The 18,409-nt window shown below is 44.3% G+C and overlaps 1 protein-coding gene across 1 annotated transcript in view; it reads left to right on the forward strand.

The window, feature by feature from the left end:
- Positions 1 to 18,409, forward strand: part of TMEM255A (transmembrane protein 255A) — a 104,936-nt gene that overhangs the window by 48,052 nt on the left and 38,475 nt on the right. The window contains exons 6-9 of the mRNA XM_036739829.1: positions 5,194 to 5,256; positions 12,708 to 12,797; positions 16,371 to 16,439; positions 17,303 to 17,391. Coding sequence (XP_036595724.1) covers positions 5,194 to 5,256; positions 12,708 to 12,797; positions 16,371 to 16,439; positions 17,303 to 17,391 — 311 coding nt within the window. The remainder of the gene's footprint in view (positions 1 to 5,193; positions 5,257 to 12,707; positions 12,798 to 16,370; positions 16,440 to 17,302; positions 17,392 to 18,409) is intronic.

An 18,409-nucleotide genomic window follows, 5' to 3' on the forward strand; every position in this document is an offset into this window, starting at 1 on the left:
GTAGATTTTATTAGATGATTGTATTTCATCCTGTGTCCTTGTAGCATTGTGTGCTTCTGTCTGCTAAATAAATTAAGCCTTGGCCCCTTAAATGGGGCCAGGGAGCCTAGATGTAAATGAAGTGTTTGGGAAAGCAGCAACTAGGTGAAACAAGCTATGTAGATCTTTTTAGATAATTTGATTTCACCTTGTGACTTGGTTGTTTTTATCTTGTCTGCTTCCATCTGCTAAATCAATTAAGCCTTGCTCTCTGAGTAGGGTCAGAGAGCTTCGTGTCCATGAAGGACCCGGAGATCAGCAGCTGGGTGAAAGGATGTGGGTGGATTTCATTATATTGATATCTCAACTCTCACACTGACTTACAGTAGGTAGTTGCCATAGTAATTAGCCAGAAGGGTTAGTCCAGGAAACTAATAAAACAAGACAAAGACTGTGGATTCACTTTAAGCAAATAGAGGGGGCAAGGGGAATTTTGCTGTGACCTGCAGAGAGTGGGCTATGTTTGTATTTTGGCCGATGGCAAGAAACACCCATAAGTATTCAAAATACAAACTAGTTCCCATCCTAGAGGAGAAAGTGAAAGCTAGAGGAATACACTTCTACTCTCTGGGTTATTAGAGAGAACACTCTATTTCTTGATAAAATGGAAGTCCAGATGGAAGGAGGAAGGAAAATGGAAAACCGTATAAAGAGGTAAAGGACAATTCTCCTATGTCAGGAGATTGGAGCATGGTAAAATGTGACACAGAGAAGGAAGGAGAAAAGAAGGACCTCTGGAGCAATGGATTAAGTATAAGAGCCTTCCCATAGGGCAACTGCTGGATTACTACTGGAAGAAGTGGCAACTTGTGCTCCACAATATGATGATGTGGCCTCAAAGGTGACATCAAGTGAAAGGTCATCCAGTAATAACCAAAGGAAGAAGAGACAGGTCATAGTGGTTGGTGATGTTCTGCCTAGGGGTACCAAAGTGGGCATTTGGTGAACTGATATGATCTTGGTATAACATATAACCAAGACTTACATATAAGATAGGATTTAAAATAGACTTACACCTGAGAATTTCAGGGCACAGATCTGGAACAAGAAAGAGCCCTGCCCCAGAATTGGCAAACCTGATGACCACCACCTGCTTCTGGTGATTTCATGTAGAGTCAAACAATACCCCACAAATGGAAGTTAGAGAATATTCCTATGGATTAGGAAGCCTTAGGCAAAAAAACCAAAGACCTCGGAAGCACAGGTGGTGTTTTCGTCACTGCTGACAATTGAAGATAGGAAATTCAGAAGAGAAAGGCAGATTTGAGAAGTGAACAGTTAGATAAGAAGATGGTGTTTGTTAATGGGATTTGGATTTTGGAACCACAGCTTGATATATGAGAGTGATGGGCTCTTGACAAATGATGAATTGCACCTAACAAGGGCCAGTAAAAACATTTTCACCTGAAGTATTGTCCATCAAGAAGTCATTCTCTGAAAAGGGAGTGGAATGGAGAAAACTGTATAGTTCTGATAAACCTCACCAGAGAAAAATAGGTATAACACAAAAAGAAGTGTGGCATAAAGGAGGACCAGTTAATTCATAGTAGACATAATTCAAGAAGAGGGCCAACAATCAAACCTGTGGTTACAGTTGTCTCTATAAAGGTGAACAAAGAATGGGTAGTAAATGGGGTGAACTCAAGATCCTAATGCAGCGAAGGAAACTCACTGAGCCTTGGTGGGCTGGCTCTTGTTTATGACTAGTTAGGTAGAAGGATTGTATTTGAAGAATTGATGCTGATATGAGGAATCTAGAAACGGGGGTAGGAGGGAAGCATGATGGGGAACATATGGCTCACGGAACGATGGAGTTAGAAATAGAAGCAATATTCTATACTACAGACCACCTGAACAGCAGGAGGAATGAGAGGAGAGGTTTGGGAAAAGATCACAAATCTGGCATAATATAGTGATGGGGGAATTCAGATGTACTTGTAGAGATAGGGAGGGGGACTAGACTTAGGATTTCATTCATATTGGGAACTCTCCAGCAAAGGAACTCCCTCCACCAATGCAGGTTTGTGTCTTCTCTGTAGCTTACAATCTGAGAGAGTTATCTGGGGTGTTAAGAGATTAAATGTCTTACTGAGGGTCACATGGCCAGTGTATGTTGGAGATAGGATTTGCAGCTTACATTCTCTCTCTGCCAAAAATCAGGGTCGCTCATGAATTTGTGACTTTATTAGTGATCGTTTCAGCCTTCAAAAAATAGAAAAAGCAATAAGGGGGACTGCTCTTCTGGAACTGATTGCTGATGGAGTAGGCAAGGAAAGTAAAGGATAGTCTGACTTGTAACCTACGTTTGGGGGGAGCAGATTTCAAAGAGCTCAGAGAAAGGTTAGCTAGGATTCAATGGTTCAGTATTTTTTGGAGGAAATTACAAAAAGAGGAACAGCCTGAACAGACTGAGGCACACAGGGAACTCATTGATTAACTCAGATTTGTTAACGACTTGTAGAAAAGACTAAAATAAAGGGAAGTCACCAAGGATGGGTACAAAAGAGGAACAGTGCTATCACAATAGTGTCGAAAGTTACATCTCATAATGAGCTGAAGTCGAGGGAGAAAGCTAAGGATGCCTAAATGGGGTTTGTTTGTTTTTTTAAAAAGCTATTTGAGGGGAAAGAGGAGGATAAAAGAAGGACTAGGACCACTGCTTGGGATAGATGGGTAGATGGATGGATGGATGGATGGATGGATGGATGGATGGATGGATGGATGGATGGGCTGCAAATAACAGACATTGGTGAGAAGGCACTTAATTCTCATTTTGCTTCTGTTTTCTCTTCTAAGGAGAATGATCTTTGGACTGTGAAATATAAAACTAAATCAGTTAGGGAGTGGAAACCCAAGATAAATGGAGAAGGTCAGGTAGTATCTCACTGCCCTGCTGAATTCAAGACCCTAGGTCTGGATGAACTGCGAGCTAGAGTATTGAAAGAACTTGCCGATGTCATTGCTAAACCACTCTGTGTGATCTTTGAAAGGTCTTGGAGAATGGGCAAAGTGGCCCCAGTGTTAATAAAGGGATGAGGGCAGTGCCTGAAAGTAAAAGAATAGGAGCTCGGCATCTTTTTCCAGACAAAATCTAGAATACATTATTATGGGCGATGGTTTATGAATGCTTATGAAGAGAAATAGTGAGCACCAAAAGCTAACATGGTTTCATCAAGGCAGAGTCATGCTAGAGTAATTTCATTTCCTTTTATGGACAGTTAAGAGGTTAGCGGATCAGGGGAATGCCTGAGACATAATACATTTAGTCTCTCAGGCTTTCCTGTGGACAGGATTGAAAAGTGAGAGCTAAATGATAGGGGGTGAATTTGGAACTGTTTGAATGAAGAGACCCCAAGAAAAGTCATTAGAGAATCAATGTCAGCTTACAGCGAAGTCTCTAAATGGAGCACCCCAGGAATCTGTCCTTCACCTTGTGCTGTTCAGCGCTTTGATCAGTGATTTGGCTGACAGGATAGACGGTGTGCTTGTTGAGTGTGTAGATGACACAGTGCTTGTAAGGGTAGTTACATACTAGATGAAAGTCTATATCTCAAAAGATATCACATGTTAGAACTTGCGCCTGAAAGAACAAGATAAAATGTAATAGGAAAAATGTAAATTACTGTACTGGGCTGAAAAATCATCTTCCCAAGCATAGAATGGGACTAGACAATGGCTGTTATGGAAATAGTCTGGTCATTGTAGTTGATTTCAAGCACCATATGAGCCAATGGTGGCAACTCCCAAAACGTCTAAGGTGATCCTGGGCTGCATTCGGAGGGGACTAGTGGCTACAGTGATGGAGGTGACAGTTGTACTCTACTCAGCCCTAGCCAGACCATGCCTGCAGTATCACGTTCAGTTCAGTTCTACCTTGGAAGAAAGATGAGCTGGAATGGGCCTAGAAAAGACTGATCAGAATGGGGAGAGACTGGAGAAGATAGGGCATAAGGTTTGCTTGAAGGAACTGAAAATGTTTAACGTAGAGAAGAGAAGAGAAGAGAAGACTCTTCTCTATGGCATAACCATGGGGAACTATCTTCAGATATTTAAACGGAATAGGCCATGGGCATGTTCCTTTTGGCTCCTGAGAGCAGAGGCTGAACCACCTGTCTAATCTATCATGGAAAGTATTCCTGATCAGGCTCAGGGTAAACCTCTGAGATCCCCTCCAGCTTTAGCATCTCTGATTCTCCCTCAAGGCTTCTGGGATATTTGGTTCCAAAGAATTTCTCTTCTGTCTCTGTGGCCCCCCCGCCCCGCTCACCAAACACCCCTCCTTTGCCCAGATATTCCCCACTTGATGTATTTGTTTATGGTTGGAAAACTTTTAGAGGCAGGTACCACCTTGACTCCTTCCATCATTGCTCCAGGCTGCCTCATATACCCCTCTCCTTGAAGACCGTTTAGGCTTTCACTGATGACAACCCTTCAGTCAATAAGTCAATCAGCAGGTATTTATTAAACACCTATGAGGGCAGGCCCTCTGCTGGGTGCTGCACATACAGATACAATCTCTGCTTGTCAGGAGTTTAGGATTATTGGGAGAGACAACAAGAACTTGGAGAAGTTTATGCAGAATGAATACGTGTACATTACACTTCAGTTTTGGGGTGTGATTGGTACCCCAAGACATATTTGTCAAATGTTACGGAAAGAATTCTTCTGTTAGATTTCCTTTATGTAAGTGTATGCATATCCGCTCCATCCGATTTTACCTTACACCCCCTGGCTAATTTCTGTTAACTACCTTGTAAACCCTAGCAGGTCAGGGAAATTGGGGGATGGTTTTGACACTGCATTCTTACCCTAATGGTCTGTTTATTGGACTCTCTTCCTTAATGCTCATCTAAAGGGTACTTAAAAAACAAAAAAGTCCCTACCCAGCAGTTGGCCTTAATGACAAAAGAGTAAACACAAGCATAATTTATTTACTTAACCATTTCTATTTTGATATATCAATGACCCCTAATGGAGACCAAAGCCATCATTGGTTCGATAGAGAAACCATTAGGTTCCAGAACCCAGATACAATTTGCTTTCTTGCTGGTCACTGGTGGGCATTTACCCCCTGGAAGCTAGGGCAAACTTAGGTAATTAACTGTGACATTCACTGAGTGTTTTTTCTAAAGCGATGTTATCTTGTTTTTTCAGCTTGGTTTTGGATCATTTCTCGGAATCATCGGCTCAAACTTAATTGAAAATAAAAGGCAAATGGTAAGTTTGTTAGCAGTGGCATTAAGAGCCATAGAGGGCTTTTATATCTTCCACTGATGTATGGTTATGACATAGACTTGATGCAAAGATAATTCATATCCAGCTTAGAAATAAATCCAGGGCTCCATGAAATAGAAATGCATTTTAAGAAAACTTTAATGGAAACACACTGAGTTGATGGTAGGAATGGGCCACATAACGCTCAGTTCTCTAGAGCTTAAGGATTCACAAAGTGCTTTCTTCATCACTCTGAGGTAAGTAGTATGTAATTGTCACCATTTTATTCATGGGGAAACTGAATCTAGATCTTAGGAGGAAAGGAGGAATGACTTGCCCAGGGTAATACTAGTCGAAGGCAGGATTTGAACCTAGGTCTCCAGATTCCAAGTCCAGAGCTCCTTCTACTGTTATTGTTGATCAGTCATTCAGTCATGTCCTACTCTTCACATCTATACAGTCCATGGGGTTTTTTTGTCAAAGATACTAGAGCAGTTTGCCATTTCCTTTTCCAGGGAATTAAGGCAGACAGGGTGAAGTGACTTGCCCAGGCTCACGGCTAATAAGTGTCTGAAGCTGGGTTTGAACTCAGGTCTTCCTGACTCCAGACCCAGGGCTCTATCCACTGCAGTGCCACCTAGCTGCCTCACTTTCTACTATACTACACTGCATTTTTTCTGGTGAAGAGTAGTTTCCTCAGCTAAATGGGTATGGACCCCTAAGAACTGCCATATTTGAGCATCACCAAGCAAATTATTAGCTTTCTTCTTCATTTCCTCCTGAGTGCCATCAGCCTTTTGTCCTTGGGGGATGCCTCTCCTAATCTGTCTTCTTGAGATTGGGGGCCACATTTTCCAAAAGATAGTGAAAACTAGAGCTCACTCAGAATGGAATTATTGGGAAGGGGGGGTACTCTAAACTGGCATGAGAGAATCAGTTGAAGGGACCAGGGAAGAAAAGCCTTGGGGAGAACATAGTGGCTGTCTTCAAATATTCAAAGGGTTGTCCTGGGGAAAGAGGGCTTAGACATTGTATGGCCCTAGAGGGCAGAACCAAGAACAGTGGGGGAAGGAAGTGGACATACAGGGAGGCGGATCTCAGCTCAGAATATAAGGAAGACCTTTCTTACTATTGGCGCTGTCCATCAACAGAATGAGGTACATGTTTAAGGGTGGAATATGATGAAAGATGTGCTAGATGGGAGTGTGTGAGTGCTTTTCCTAGTGTATTTTTTTACACTTTTTCGACAACTTGCATAAAGATCTAGATAGCATACTTCTTATGTCTATAGATGACATGAAGCTGGAAATAGTAGACCATGTTGGATGATAGAGTTAGGATTCAAAAAGTTCTTGACAGGCTAGAACATTGGGACAAATTTAAGGAGATGAAATATTGTAGGAAGAGATGTAAAATCTTACACTTGGATTTGAAAAATCAATTTCCATTTGGATTCAAAAAATTAATTTCACAAGTACAAGATGGTGGAGGTCTGGCTAGACTACAATTGATGTGAAAAATATCTGAGGAGTTTAGTGAACTCCGGGCTTGATATGTACCACCACTGTGGCATGAGGCAGTTGGGTAGTAAAGTGATAGAATACTAGGCCTAGAATCAGAAAGACCTGAGTTCAAATCCAGCATCAGACACTTACTGTGTGACTCTGGGCAGGTCACTTAACTTCTGACTGCCTTAGTTTCCTCATTGGTAAAATGGGGTTAATAATGGCACCTACTTCACAAGGATGCTGTGAGGATTAAATGAGTTAACATATATAAAGTGTTGTGCAAACCTTAAAGCATTATGTAAATGTCAGCTATCATCATCATTAGTATTTTGGGCTATGGGTTGGACTAGATGGTGCCTGAGGTCCCTTCCAATCTATAACTATGTGATTCTGTAATGAGATCTCCAGAGGGGTAAGATACATTGGTAGGTGATCCAGCCAGCAGAGGGGTTCAGATCTTAGTGTGTGGGACAGCAACTTCACCCAAAATTAAACTCAGAGGCTTCTCAAAGTAGAAAGGAATTTTATTATGATCCCACAAGGAAAGGGCGGTCTCCAAACCAATAGACAATCGATAGGGAGAGGCGGCACCCAGAGGTCAGAACCCAGCTATATACCCTAACGCAAACAACCCCCACCCACCACTGACCTTTACTCTCATTGGTGGAGTTCAGGCTCACAATCTAAACGTGGAAATCTACTCCAGTTACAAGAAACAAGGAAACACTAATTCAGCCAATATCAACTCTCAAAAACGGTTATCCTTATTTGGTGAGGCTCGTGCTGAGGGGGGTCAGGCTGCTCTAAGTTTAGGATTCCTACAGGTCAGGTGATTTTTAGTAACTCAAAACTTAGGCCTAGCTGTCAATCAGAAGCCCTGAGCCATGCTGAAAAGTCCTCACTTTTATTTATCCTGTTCAATTTACAGAAAGGCTGAGATTTAGATTTTATGAGAGGTGTTCACCATCCCACTCATTAGCAAAGATGATCTGCTGGCCTCGGCAGGAGAAGATGGGAGCTTGATGATCCACCAAGATGCAACCCATTTGGCTTGGTGCTAAGGTTACCAGGCTCTTGTCATTCCTCCAAGCTCAGTGCAGGCACACCTGGGTTCTGGTTCCTCAAGCCGTCTGAATGAGGGCCAAGTGTTTTATGAGAAAAGGGTGAGGTCTCTAGCAGGGTCATTTGATTTTCCTTCTCTGATGTCACAGGCTCTAGAGACACTGATTAGCAATTGCATGGGGCACAGAAGTTTCTAACCCAAAGGTCTGAGGTACTAGTTAGGTGAAGAGGTGCTGAGGAAGTGAAAATTCTTCAGGGTACATGGCCAAGAGCAACTGGTATTATATTCAATTTAACAAGGATGTATTAACTGCTTACTTTGTGGACTACACTTTTTTAAACTCTGGGCATATAAAGACTAAACAAACTCACCAAAGTCTCTGCCTACAAGGACTTTACATTCTGTAAGGGGGCTATCATACCACCTTGGTAGATAACTAAATATAAATCATTTGAGGAGGGAGAAAGCACTAAAGACTAGGTTTATAAGAGAAGGCTTTGTAGAGGAGAAGGTACCTGAACCAAGTCCTGAAAGAAACTAAAAGTTTATGGCAAATACCTCTGAGTAGAGTCTGATATCGAAGATACATAGGGAATTGATGTGAATATATAAGAACAAAAGTAGATAAAAAGTCAAAGGATATGAAAAGGCAGTTTTCAAAAGAGGAAATGCAAACTATCAACAACCATATGAAAGATTGCTCTAATTCATAAACAAAATGGAAATTAAAGGTAGGAAGCAATCAATCAACAAGAGTTTACTAAGTGCTTACCATGTGGCAGGCATTGTGCTAAGAACCAGGATACAAAGAGAGGCAAAAACATAGTCTGTGCCTTCAAGGAGCTTACATTCTAAAGGGGAGACCACATGCAAACAACTATGTGCAGGCAAGAGATATGCAGTATAAATGAGAAATAACAGGGAAGTGGGGGATGGGGGTGGAGTGTGGGAAGTGCAATGTAACAGGAAAGGCCTCTTACAGAAGGTGGGATTTTATTTTTTTAATTTTTTTAGATTTTTTATTTTTAGTTTACAACGCTCAGTTCCACAAGTTTTTGAATTCCAAATTTTCTTCCCCACCCTCCCCTCTACCCTCCCTCCCAAGACAGCATGGAATCCGATGTATGTTCTACATATACCTTCACATTGAGCTTATTTACACAATAGTCAAATTGTAAAAAAGAATTATGACCAATGGAATGAATTGTGAGAAAGAAGCAACAAAACGGAAAAAGAAGAGAAAAAAAGAGAGAGCAAATAGTTTGCCTCAATCTGCATTCAGATTCCACAGTTCTTTCTCTGGATGTAGCTAGCTCTTTCTATCATGAGTCCTTTGGAGCTGTCTTTGAACCTTGTATTGCTAAGAAGAGCCAAATCTATCAAAGTTACTCATCACAGAATCCATATATCTGTGGTTGTGTACAATGTTCTCCTGGTTCTGCTCCCCTCACTCAGCATCATATCATGTAGGTCTTTCCAGGTTGTTATGAAGTCTGTATGTTCCCCATTTCTTATAGCACAATAGTATTCCATTACATTCATATACCACAACTTGTTCAGCCATTCCCCAATTGATGGGTATCCCCTTGATTTCCAATTCTTTCCTACCACAAAGAGAGCTGCCATAAATATTTTTGTACATATGGGTCCCTTTCCCACTTGTGTGATCTCTTTGGGATACAACCCTAGAAGTGGTATAGCTGGGTCAAAGGGCATGCACATTTTTATAGCCCTTTGGGCATAGTTCCAAATTGCTCTCCAGAATGGCTGGATCAGTTCACAACTCCACCAACAATGTTCCAATTTCCCACATCCTCTCCAGCAATTATCATTTTCCTGGTTTGTCATGTTAGCCAATCTGACAGGAGAGATGTGGTACCTAAGAGTTGTTTTGATTTGCATTTCTCTAATCAATAGTAATTTAAGAAGGTGGGATTGTAGCTGGCACTTGAAGGAAGCCACAGAAATTGGGAGGTTGAGGTAGGGTAACATTCTAGGCATGGGGGACAGCCAGGGAAAAGACACAGAAATGGGAGATGGAGTGTGACTGTGAAGAAGAATAAGGCTGATGCCAAACAGGATTTTATATTTTATCCTGGAGATAATAGGGAACCGGTGTTATTGAATGTGTGTTGGGAAGGGGGTGATGTGGCCAGACTTGCACTTTAGCAAGATCACTTTGGCAGGGTAGTGTAGGATGGATTGGAATGGGGAGAGACTTGAGGAAGGCAGACTCCCCCTCTTTGTAATAGTCCAGGCATAAGGTATTGAGGGCCTGCATCAGAGTAGTGGCAGTGTCAGAGGAAAGAAGGGGGCCTATCCAAGAGATGCAGCAGATTGGATATTGTGGGGCGTGAGGATGAGAGAGAGTGAATTGTCAAGGATGACACCTTCTAGGCTGTGATCCTGGGTGCCTGGGAGGATGATAGTGATATCACCTACCATCCTCCACCAATAAGAATGAAGTTTGGAAGAGGAGAAGGTTGGAGATAAAGATAGGATCTCTGTTTTGGACTTGTCGAGTTTAGGATACCTACCGTGCATCCCATTCCGTATGTCCAAAAGGCAATCATTGATACAGGACTGAAGGTCAGCAGAGAGGTCAGGGTTGGATGTATAGATCTGAAAATCATCCCAGTAGAGATGATCATTGGAGCCATGGGAGCTGATGAGATCACCAAGTGAAATAGTGTGGAAGGAGATGAGAAGGCCCAAAACAGTCTTGGAAACACCTGCAGTTAGGGGATGTGATGTGGATTAAGAACCATCAAAGCAGATTGAGAAGGAACAATCAGCTAGAATGAGAAACAGGGAGAGCAGTCATGAAAACCTAAAAAGGAAAGAGTATCCCTTTGGGGAGTGGTCGAAAAAAGGTAAGAACTGAGAAAAGGCCTTTAGAGTTGGCATTTTAGAGATCATCAGTGACTTTGGAGAGAGCAGTTTTTTTCGAATGATGATGTCAAAAGACAGATTGTTGTTTTGTCCTTTGTTCTCGAAAAGGACCATGACATCAGGGAGGTGATGCCATGACATGCAAGTGAATTAGATTTAAGTGAGGCAGGGCTGTGCAAAGTCACCAGCCTCGCTTTACTCTCCGGAGCCATCTAGGTCCAGTGGCCAGATAGAGATCAGGATGACTGGAGATGCCCCCCTAAGACAGATTAGAAGAGAGCGAAAGGAGAAACTGAGGCACTGAGTGTAGATAGCTTGCTCACGTTTAGTTAAGAAGGGGAAGAGAGATATAGGATGATAGATAGCAAGACGGTAGCATCAGAGTGAGGGTTTTATAAGGATGGGGGAGACATGGGCATTTTTATAGGCAGCAAGAAAGAAGCCAGTAGGTAGGGAGAGATTAAACATTGGAGAGATAATGGGGGTGATAGAGGGAGTGGTCTGCCGGAAAAGGTGGGATGTGATGAGATAGGCTCGAGGATGCATGCAAAGGAGATTGCCTTGGCAAGGAGAAGGTCTGCCCCTTCATGAGAGAGGAATAAAAGAGAAGATGGCAGGGGAAGAGTTCTGTGGAATAGGAGATGAGGAGGAGGTAGGAAGGGGCAGCTCTCCTTGAATGGCTCAGTAAAAATGAGGAAAGGTCTTTAGCTGGGAGGATGGGGAGAGAGGTCCCATGGAAGGCTTGAGGGGGGGTGACAAAGTTTGGAATAGCCACTGGGGTGAGAGCAAATTGAATATGGAAGTATAGAAGAATTGCCTTGTTGCAGTGAAAGCCCAGTTAAGATTAGGTAACTTAGGGGCAGCTAGGTGGTACAGTGAGTAGAGCACTGGACCTGTAGTCAGGAGGACCTGAGTTCAAATGTGACCTCAGACACTTGACACACTTATTAGCTATGTGACCTTGGGCAAGTCACTTAACCCCAATTGCCCTGCCTTCTCCCTTCCAAAAAACATTAAGTAACTTAAATCTGTAGTGGGCTCAGTCACCAGGGTGTTGTGACTATCTTCAGATCCATTCAGCTGCATGTGAACAGGATGATAGCAATAATGCAAGACTCTTGTTCAGTTGTGGCCAACTCTTCATGCCCCCTTTTGGGGTTTTCTTGGCAAAGAGACTGTAGCCAACAACAATAATAGGTGAGGAAATTGAGGCAAACAGGGTTAAGTGACTTGTCCAGGGTCACACAGCTAGTAAGTGACTGAGGCTGGGTTTGAACTTGGGTCTTTCTGACTCCAGGCCTGGCATTCTATGCACTGCAGTGCCCCCTAGCTACCTGGGGCTTGGCAAAGCATGATTGTACCTAGGACAAGGGGGAAAGAGAGTGAGTGTAGAAGATAGTGTAGAGTTGAACTGATTCATCAAATGATAGAGGTAGGGAAGGCAGAAGAGTATAGCTTATGCAGGGAAAGAACCGAGGGGTGGTAGAGGGATTGGAGGTCACAGAGAATATGAAGAACAGGATTAGGGGTTATGAGACACAGGGAAAGATGGTGTGATCGAAGGTTATGATGAAATAAAAGAATCTCAGGTTTCATCTCGCGCCTGTCAGATTGGCAAAGCCAAAAATTGTAAATATTGGAGAGGTAACAAGAAAACAGGCACACTCATACATTGTTGGTGGACTTGCAAGTTTATCCAGCCATTCCGGAAAACAACTTGGCGTTGGACTACAGAAGTCACCAGATTGTATATATCCTGTAAACCAGAGGTCCCCAAGGAGGTCAAAGACAGAAATAAGTCCTCCTTCCACCTCCTTCCCCGTCTTTGTTTTTGCATCGTTTTTTTTTTTTAATCATGCCTTCATAAGACTGGAATTACGTTGCACAGTTCAGAGGGATTTCTCATTGTCCAGAAACTTCAGTGATTGGTTAACAAATACTCTGTCTGTTTTGTCTGTCCTCCTCTTCTTTTTTTCCTGGCCCCCTTGCAGTTGGTGGCCTCCATCGTCTTCATCAGTTTTGGTGTGATTGCTGCTTTCTGCTGTGCCATTGTGGATGGAGTGTTTGCGGCCCGGCACATTGTGAGTATATTAAACAGAGTCCTGAAGATGCTTGAATGCTTGCAGCGTGGACTGTGCTAGGCCAAGTGGCTTAGGGAAGCAATCAGAAAGGGAACATAGGGCCCAAGTCCTCAGAGAGAGTTCTTAGGGGCTTAGGGAAGCCATTGGAAAGGAAATATAGGGCCCCAGTCCCCAGAGAGAGCACACCCTTAGGAAACCAGAGCGCAGCTAAGCGTTAAGTAAAGGCAGGTGTTGGCCTTGGCAAGAGGCCTAAGATATGTGGGCTCAATTAGCATCCGGGCTGTTGGGGGCATTTCTCTCCTTGAATCCTGTCATATCGACCCCAGGCCAGGGGCAAGGAGAGGAAGTCACAGCTGGCTGCCTTTTTTTTTTCCTCTGGGGAGGTTCAGGATGATATTCAGGCCCAGGTGTCTCTCCACGCCAGCAGAACAATTGCTTGTAAAAACCCTTAACCCCTTTCTAGACTACCCCAGAGACCAACACCCAGAGCAAGCTGAACGGCAAACCAAAGCAAAGTAGGCATTTTTACCAGCACCGAAAGGGTGTTTTTGTGGTTTTCAAAAACTACCTTGAACTGAAGCTCTCTGTACAACAGTCTCTCCATCTGCCACCCACTATCTCCCCTATGGTTTCTCTTCCCTGTAATAATTCATCACTAGCCATTGAAGAAAAAACTGTCACCTGCCCCCTCTGCATGTTCTCTCATTCCTATTCCCCTTAGCCTGCCCCCATCTATGTCCAAATCCAGTCCTGCCCACACTTTCCCTTTGCCCTCTATAGTGAGTAAACTGCCCTTCACCTTGAACCTCTTCCTCTCACACCCATTAAACTTCTTAGCCCTCACCGAGACCTGGCTCTGCTCTGATGACACTGAATCCCTGGCTTTCTTCTTCAGTGCTGGCTATACGTTTTTTTTGCAAGGCAGTTGGGGTTAAGTGACTTGCCCAGGATCACACAGCTAGTAAGTGTCACGTGTCTGAGGCTGTATTTGAACTCAGGTCCTCCTGACTCCAGGTTCAGTGCTCTATCCACTGTACCATCTAGCTGCCCCCGGCTATACCTTCTTTCACACTTTGGGGTATGCTGGGAAATGTTTAACAACCAGCTCTCCCTCTCCCCCAAAACTTTGTGTATGGCACACTTTTAAGTTTAATTTGCATTATTAGCATTTTCACTATCACTTTCTTAAATCTAGACAATCAACAGAACAATAAATCAGGCCCTGATTTGTAGCACTTGTCAATTTCTGAGGTATAAATGCTCATAGTGAAAATTTAACAATCAGCTCTTGAGAGCCAGTTTGAGCTAACTCCAGCACACACCCCCTTTCACACTGGTCCTGGAAGGAGAATTTGAAGACTCCTTGTACTCCATCCTTCCTTTCAAACTCATCCTCTTTGCCTCCTTCATTCAGCAAACTTTAATCCTTTGAAGTTCATTCAAGTCAAAATTCTCATTCCAATCAAAATTATGGTGGTTATAGTGGTCATTCTCCCTCCTTTCTTAAGGAGTTTAGCACTTCGCCCATCCTCCTCCTCTTCCCCTCAGTTCCTGCCCTTATGCTAGGGGATTTGAATATTTTTGTAGCTACTCGCTCAGATTCCCTTCCCTCCCATTTCCTTAAGTCCCATGAACCACTGCTTCAGTCCACTTCATCCACATATTGAGTCATACACTAGATCTGGCCCTTACTCACAAGGGTTCCACTTCCCTGATTAGAAACTCTGACTTCCCCCTAACTGACCGTAACCTCCTACCATTCCATCTCTACCTATTGCTTCATCGGGGGCCATCTCCAGTTGTCCTTATCCATATCTGGCCATTGGACCCAGATGGCTCCAGAGGAGAAAATGAGGCTGGTGACTGTGCACAGCCTTTCCTCACTTAAATCCAATTCACATGCAAGTCATGGCATCACCTTCCTGTTGCCATTGTCCTCTGAGAATGAAGGACAAACAACAACGTTGTTTCACCACTCCTAAGCCTGTTCACCCACATCAACATTTTTAATCCTTCTGCCACTCACCAGTGGCCTCACCAGGCCATTACCCCTGCTCTGACTTTGTGTTCTTTCCCCTCCAACCTTAGCCAGATCAATAGTTAGCCATTTCAGCTCTGCGTTGTCCTCTTTTCTCAAATCTGTGGCTCCCCCACCCCCGGCCCACTGCCACTCTTCTGTAGCCAAAATTGACCTCTGGATGACTCCCATCATCTCTCTATTCACTGAGGGACCTTTTTTAGGGGAGCCTCGAGGCCATCTAGTCTAGCTCCTTCATTTTCCAGAGGAGGAAATGGATTCAATTAGATGGTCTCTCAGGTCCCTGCCAGCTCTAGATTGAGGGTCTTCAGATCCCCTGGGAAGGCCAGCCCTACCCGGTAGGCTTGCTGCACACCTAGCTCCCAGTAAGTTTAGAACAAACTTCATGAAGAATAATGGTTAACATTTCCATGGGGCTTTAAGGCTTGCTAAGTGCTTAACACCTCTGAGATGACTCTCAAATGTTTATGGTAAATAACTAGTGGTTAATCAGACTGAGCCAGCCTGACCAGTACCAACTTTACACTGTCAAGCTGTTCACATGCTTAGGGACTTGGAGTGTGCATGCTCATTACACATTCAAGATGGAGTCACTCATGTCAAGAGTGCTCCTGTGAAAGAAGGAGAAGCCAGCACAGGAGAAGGTATCAGTAGGAGCCTGATTTGTCCTAGGGAGCCAGCGAGTGACTTCCACCAGGACTATTTTAATCTCCTTGACATTGGAAACCACTGTCAGGGGCCCTGCAGGAGTGATATCAAAGGCTGGCTGTTGAAAATAGCCAGCTCTCTGGTCTCTGGGCTTTGCTCAAGACAGTGGGTCCCATATCACAGAATTTGTTCGGATACTTCAAGAGCATCCTCCCTTCCCCTGTCCTTCTTCCCCTCACTAAAGACAAATCCATTCACCCTCTGGCCATTAACACTCCACAGCTTTAGTGATGCCTCTTCATATAAGTGTCAACTAGCCACTTCCTCTCCATCATGCTAATCTCTACCCTCTACTCATCTAGGCAACTAGGAGGTACAGTGAATGATGTTGGCGTCAAGAAGACCCAAGTTCAAATCCTTCCTGACACTTATTAGCTGTGTGACCTGGAGAAGTCATTTAATTTTTCTCAGTCAGTTTCCTTATCTGTAAAATGAAGATAGTAGTATCTACCTCACAGGGTAGTTATAAGGATCAAATTAGATAACATATGTAAAGTGGTAGCTACTGTTATTATATCTAGTCAAAAATCAGCCAAGAGAAGAGGCAAAATCCAAGTTGTCAAGTCATGTTCAGTGGGCCTTGGGGGTGCCCCAGGTAGGAGATAGTTGACTTGGGGTTCTGGGGTCCCCTCAAGTGTCAGGGACATTTCACCTCTATGGGGAACTTGGTTGCTGCCTCCTGAAAAGAACAGCCTTCTCATTTGGTTGATCTCTTCCTGTCCCACTCAGTGGTGCGTATGTATGTGCATCTTCCTTATTGCTAAATGAAGCTCCTTTGTTTGCTTCCCAAACATCCAACACCTTTGCCTTTATTCTGCTTTTCCCAGGATCTCAAACCTCTTTACGCAAACCGCTGTCACTACTACTCCAAGACATCCCAGAAGGAGGCTGAGGAGGTAAGAGTAGGTGGCTTTCCAGAGAGGCCATCCTCCCCCCTTCCCAAATCCCCCCCCCCCCACAACCCTTCCTTCCCACAGGACTAGAGCTGGTCTTTTGGGGAGAATCTGCAGCTAGCTGTCAGTGGGCTAAGGAGCCAAGGCCAGGCTTTGTCCCCACGTGGCCCACATAGCCTCACTGTGTTCCAGAGCCAGGCTATGCCCCTGGCCCCGGCCGGTTACTTCCCAGGTATGTGACCCTGGCCACAAGAGGGATGAGGTGAGAGTGTGCATGACTTAGGGCCAAGGCATTTCCTAGCCCTGGAAACTCAACTGTGGGGCCATCGCTTTGGGATGGTGGGCCAGTGGCGCCATCTTGTTTCATGAAAGACAGCATCCGCATGCTGGCAGAATAAAGTATACCGAAGGTCCTGGTGGCATGGCATGTCAGGGTTGTTTGGCTTCCCTGGATCTCCCTCATCTTCCTTGTCCCGCTCTTTCCCTCCTGTCCTCCCTAACTCAGAGCCTCTCCTCTCTCTCTCCTCCTCTCCAAGTGGGGGGTGGGGTGGGAAGAGAGGCCCATGCCTTGCTGTCCAGGCATCTCAGGGAAGGTGCCAGGAGGCCTTGCAGTTCTCATTTTCCTTGCTAATTCAGATCCTCCCTCCAGTTTGAGAATGGACATAAACTCAACCATCCAGCAACCAGCCTCTTCCAGCTCCAATCATAGACATCTAACTCCCTGCCCAGCCCCCCACTTTTCATCTCTGGGTTGTTTGCCTGCAAGAAATCCTTACTAATGGCCTACATCTTCATTAACACTCCTCCCGGTTCCAGGCTCCATTCCTCCCCCTCTCCTTGCCTAAATTGCTCCTCTTCCCCTTCAGGTGAACTGCCTCCGTGCAAACCAGGGCTATTGCAAATCCAGGATTAGGGGCAACACCTGCTTCTGCTGTGATCTCTACAACTGTGGCAAGTAAGTAGTGAGCCTGGGGCAGGGCTTCGAAGGCAGTAGGAGGGGGTTGTCCCTGGAAGGAGAGGAATGGCCACTCCCATTCGCCCAGCCCTGGCCTGGGCACTGTGATGGGGGCAGGAAGAAATGGCCACCCCATTCACCCAGTCCTAGGCTGGACACTGTGATGGGGGCAGCTATCAAAGAACTAGAGGATGTGGTCACACAATCAATCGGTCACTGAGCATTTATTAAGCTCATAAGCACCAATTACATGCCAGGCATAGAATCACCAAATAGGAGAATTGGAAGGGACTACAGAGGCTGTTTAGCCCAACCTACCTATGGCAGGAATCTCCTCTAAAATATCCCGAACAAGTGGTCACTGCTTGGAGACCGCCATAGAGAGCTCCCACAACCTATTGGGTCAGCTCACTCCACTTTGGGACACCTTGAATTATTAGAAAGCTTTTCCTGACATCAGCCTCGAATTTGTGCCCAATGATTTGCAGTCAAGGTGAGGATATAGATTAGAACACATAGCTAGAATATGTCAGGCTGTGCTTGCTCACATAGTGCCAATTGTGTATGGAAAGCCAGAGGGAGCATCGAACAATCAACAAGCATTTATTAAGCCCATGCTATGTGCCACCACTGTCCTGGGTGCTGGCAATATAACGACAAAAGATGAAACACTCCCTACTCCCACGGAGTTTATATTCTAACAGGGGAGACACAAGTACGTAGACAAGTATATTTAGAATAAATTGAAAGTTAATAAATACAGAGTAATTCAATACCAGATGGGTTGGGAGGAAGGGAATGAACATTTGTGGGGGGTGGAGTGGGGATCAGAAAAGGCTTTCTATAAAAGGTGATGCCTAAACTGAGTCTGGAAAGGAGACATGGAGGAAAGAAACCATGAGTGTGGCCTGCAAATTGTTCTAACAGAGGCCACGTGTGGACCTTGAAATGGTGCAATTTAATCTGTGTTATTAATCTTGCTAATATTTCATCTCCAGGATTCTTCTTGCATTTATTC

Source organism: Trichosurus vulpecula, chromosome X (genome assembly GCF_011100635.1).
Source record: "Trichosurus vulpecula isolate mTriVul1 chromosome X, mTriVul1.pri, whole genome shotgun sequence".
Lineage (NCBI taxonomy): Eukaryota > Metazoa > Chordata > Mammalia > Diprotodontia > Phalangeridae > Trichosurus > Trichosurus vulpecula.